General features: G+C 43.8%; 2 protein-coding genes across 2 annotated transcripts; one reads left to right on the forward strand and one right to left on the reverse strand.

Moving 5' to 3' along the window:
- The first annotated feature begins 409 nt into the window (after positions 1-409).
- LOC8155581 (glutathione S-transferase T3) lies at positions 410-1,506 on the forward strand. Its single transcript, XM_002489051.1, has 2 exons — positions 410-823; positions 919-1,506. Exons 1-2 carry the CDS (start codon positions 410-412, stop codon positions 1,504-1,506), a joined length of 1,002 nt encoding a protein of 333 aa, XP_002489096.1.
- A 278-nt stretch (positions 1,507-1,784) lies between these two features.
- LOC110431531 lies at positions 1,785-2,702 on the reverse strand. Its single transcript, XM_021450623.1, has one exon. The coding sequence runs from the start codon at positions 2,700-2,702 to the stop codon at positions 1,785-1,787; it is 918 nt and encodes a 305-aa protein (XP_021306298.1).
- Positions 2,703-4,345: the final 1,643 nt, after the last annotated feature.

Raw genomic sequence — 4,345 nt, forward strand, 5'->3', positions numbered from 1 at the left:
TCTTGATAGATCGATAGTCCTCGTCAGGTTAACTGTACGTAGAGTTCAGTAATTTAGGTGATAATTGATAGGGTTTCTAGTTGGTAGTGTATAGGGTTCATCTATTCCAGATCACGCAATTTGCTACTGTCAGGTATTCCAGATCCCGCAATATGTTGAGGTGCCCATGATCAGATAGCACATATGGTCACATGTACTAGGATTCAATTTTTGCCGCCGGCCTTTATTCTGTTTACAGAAGCACTACTGTCATGTATTTCCTGATGCGTTTGATTGGTAGTCTAGGTCCAGCTTGTGCCGCAACAGGAAGCAATATGCTATCATGAACATAGTACATGTGTAGCAGTAATGCAGTACATGTGTCATCATCATTGCTAATTCTATTCATTGTCATAAATTTTGTAGCCTCATGGAAGGAGAAGAGGAAAGTTTCTTGTCAGGCATTCTTCTCGAAGGAGAAGACTCTCGTGTTGCTGGTTTGGAAGAGCTGACTGTTCCAAACACCCAAGAAGTTGTGCAGGCAAGCCGCGGTACAAAGGGAACCAGGAGATCAAAAAATTTCCATTACAAGGAGGACGAACTAGTGTGCTTGGGGTGGTTGAAAGTTAGCAAAGATCCCGTCAATGGGGCTAATCAATCGCGTAGCACATTTTGGGGAAGAGTTCATGCTTACTATGAGGAACACAATGAAACTGGAGCTGTTCGTACAGAGAGTTCGATCATGCATAGGTGGCTGACAATTCAATTCCAAGTCAACAAGTTTTGTGCAGCTTATGAGGCCATTACACGTAGGAATCAAAGTGGCACAACTATCACAGATAAGGTATAAAACATGTGTTCTATGTGATCATTATGAAGTTTTTTTGCAGCTTATGAAGTTTTTTTAAATGCATATACATTGACAATATCTCTTTACAGATTAACGATGCAAAAAAGCTCTACACGGACTGGGACAAGGACAAAAAATCTTTTGCTCTTGATCATTGTTGGAACATACTCAAGGAGGAGGACAAGTGGAAAGCCAAGATGGTAGAACTTGCTGAGCTAGAGAAAATAGCAGCAAACAAGAAGAAGCAAAAAAGTGCAAAGGTGTCGAGGCCAAGGGATCAAGGAGCCACTAATAATGATCACGTCGTAGCTGTTGATGCCGAAGAAACCGAGCCAAGGAAAAGGTCTGATGGGATCAAGAAGGTGAAAGAAAATCATAGGCGAGGAGGTGGTGAGGCTTGCATGGCAGCCATGGAGAAGATGTGGGCAAAGAAGGAGGAGTCCGATAAGGAAAAAGAGAAGGCGAAACAGGAGAGGTTCATGGCTTCACTTGCAATAGACAAGGAAGCACTAGAGTTGGAGAAGAAGAGGGCTGATGCAGATTTAAAAAGAGCTGAAGCCGATTTGCTCAAAGAGGAAAAAGAAATCATGATGGCGGTCAGTGGCCCTCTCCAGCTTCAGTGGCTTGAGATGATGCAACAGCAGATTGTGGCTAGGCGTCAAGGAAATTCAACTTAGTTTCATTTGTTTTCCTATGCATCACAAGATTTTCTTTACTTTTTTTAGTTTGTTGTCAAAGCATCGGAACCTTTATTCAGTTTAAAATGTCATCCATACTTTATTTTGCTTCAAATTATTGTTTATTGTATGCACCAGTACTTGACTGCATGGTACTGTGTCTCTTTACCTGCATGGTACTGTTCTTGAATGGTGTGCTTCACGTGGATGAAATAAAAAGTAACGATCCATCATGATATGTCCACAACAGTTCACATGGATGAAATAAAAAGCACAATCTAGTACGAATATAAATCGGGATGATTGTTCCACAGGTGTTCGATGAGATCTTCTTTCAACTGAACATGTGTATCCTTGTCTCTGATCTGTCTATGCGCCTCGATATATTCATCTAGTGATCGAGCAGCTCGACCATGAGCAGGTTCCACATTGTCAGCATCATCTTCAAAACGCTCATCAGGGTCGACCAAGAATCCCTCATCTTCCACAATCATGTTGTGCATTATGACACAAGCCCTCATGATCAATGCCAAAGTCTCAATGTCCCAAGGGCGTGCTGGTCCTCGAACAATGGCGAATCTAGATTGAAGAACCCCAAAAGCTCTTTCCACCATCTTCCTCGCTGCTTCTTGCGATTTGGCAAAATATTGCCTCTTGTTACCCATAGGATGCCTGATTGTCTTTACCAAAGTAGCCCAATCAGGGTATATACCATCTGCAAGGTAATAACCCATGTTGTAGTCGTGGCCGTTGACAGAATACTTCACTTCTGGAGCTCTACCTTCTGCTAGGTTATCAAACAATGGAGATCTATGAAGAACATTAATGTCATTGTGAGACCCAGGCATTCCAAAGAAGGCATGCCATATCCAGAGGTCTTCAGAAGCAACAGCCTCCAAAATGATTGTGGGCTTCTCCACATGCCCCTTGTACTGACCTTGTTTGTCATATGGACAGTTCTTCCATGCCCAATGCATACAATCGATGGACCCTAACATTCCTGGAAAGCCTTTCTTCTCACCCATTGCAAGTAAGCGTGTTGTGTCTGCCTCATTGGGATGTCTGAGATATTCATCTCCAAAAATCTCAACAACTGCAGCAACAAACCTACGTAGGCTCTCAAGTGCAGTACTTTCGCCAATGCGGATATACTCATCTGTCGCATCAGCTGGAAGCCCATAAGTGAGCATACGCATTGCGGCAGTGACTTTTTGTAAGCAACTCAATCCGAGTACATTGGCCGCACTGTATTTCTGCACAAAGTAATCATCGTGCGCTTCAACAACATTCATTATGCGTAAGAAAAGAGGCCTAGACATCCTGAACCTAGAAAAACAAAAATATAGTTTGAGAACTATGAAAATATTTGGGCACAGAAAACAATTCATTCAATGTTAAAAGGACAACAACCTTCGACGGAATATTTCGGGGCCGTATGTTGGATTCTCCGCCATATAATCTTGATACAACCTGTCATGTCCGCCTTGCCTATCACGGTGAAGAACTCTATGACCTTTCACAGAGCCACCGTGTCTACCTTTCTCGTTGGAAAAGTTTTCTACTATTTGAGCAGTGGCTAGTATCAGAGACTCATCGTCATCGGATGATTCTTCATCTAACGTTCTTCGAGAACGGGATCGCTTCCTAGGCATGATTCCTGATGGACAAGTGTATAATTAATAAGAAATTCTAGATGACCTAGAGATGGACGGCATGTGCAGAACCGATGAGGAGGTGGATGATGCTCACCTGCGCCTGGATGATCTAGGCCTGGTGCCTTGGTGCGGTCAGAACCGATGCGTGGAGGAGTTGATGTTCACCTCGGCGGCGGCGGCAAGAAGTTGAGTCGCAGGTGCACCGGCGGCGCAGAAACAATCGCTCGAGGCCACTGCCTGTTATTTCCGTTGGCCCTCAGCCTGTTTGTGGGCCTCGTTTTTTAGTTTAGCAAGCCCAAATGGCAAACTCTTGGAGAAACAACAAATTTTGACTTGGCAAATATTTTATCAAGTTGCTAAAATAGAAGATTTGGCAAGTAGAATTTAGGGAACTCTTGGAGATGCTCTTAGTGCTACTTAGTACTTGAACTAGTTCTAATGCAATTGTGCAGTCCAACATCTCTCATTGTGGAATCGGACATCTCTCTCTTGACATTTTAGCACCAAAATGACCGTAGGCAAGCCGCAACTCTACCTCCACCGTACAGAAGTGAATCTAGAAATGCAATTTTTATTTTTATTTTTAGAAATTGCTATTTATCTGTCAATAGCTTTTTATTGAAAATATCAATCTTTTAACCGTTAGATACGAGATCTATAATTTAGATCCCTTCTTCTCTCAAACCTATCTTCTTCCCATAGCCACCCCTTCTCATTCCATAACAACCGCAGCATGGTCGTTGAGGCCACCAGTGGTTAGCCTCGCTAAGGGTCCACTGGTACAGACACCGAGGATCATGACGATACAGGCAGGGCAAGCTCAATTGGTGACGCAAGTTGAGCCCACCGATGCATGTGGGGAGGAGGGTTGTGGCACAAAGGAGAAAGGTAGGGCATGGTCGCTTATCATCGGCGTGGAAGAGGAGGTGGCCGACACATTGAAAGTGGAGGGGCGAGGTCACTAGCATGGAGAACGAAAGGCAATGCATGGTTATTTGCAGTGGCAGGGACGAGACACACGCGTGGTGGAAGCGGAGGTGCAACCGATAGAGACAACGTAGAAATCGATGAAGGCAAGGTGCAAGCTAGGTACATGCCAAGGGGAAAAAAGCAATGGGAGAGAGAGAGAGTAAAATTAGGAGAAGAGAAAGATCTAGACCCTAGATTTTGCATCAAAATGGTTA

This window comes from Sorghum bicolor, unplaced genomic scaffold, assembly GCF_000003195.3.
Source record: "Sorghum bicolor cultivar BTx623 unplaced genomic scaffold, Sorghum_bicolor_NCBIv3 super_73, whole genome shotgun sequence".
Lineage (NCBI taxonomy): Eukaryota > Viridiplantae > Streptophyta > Magnoliopsida > Poales > Poaceae > Sorghum > Sorghum bicolor.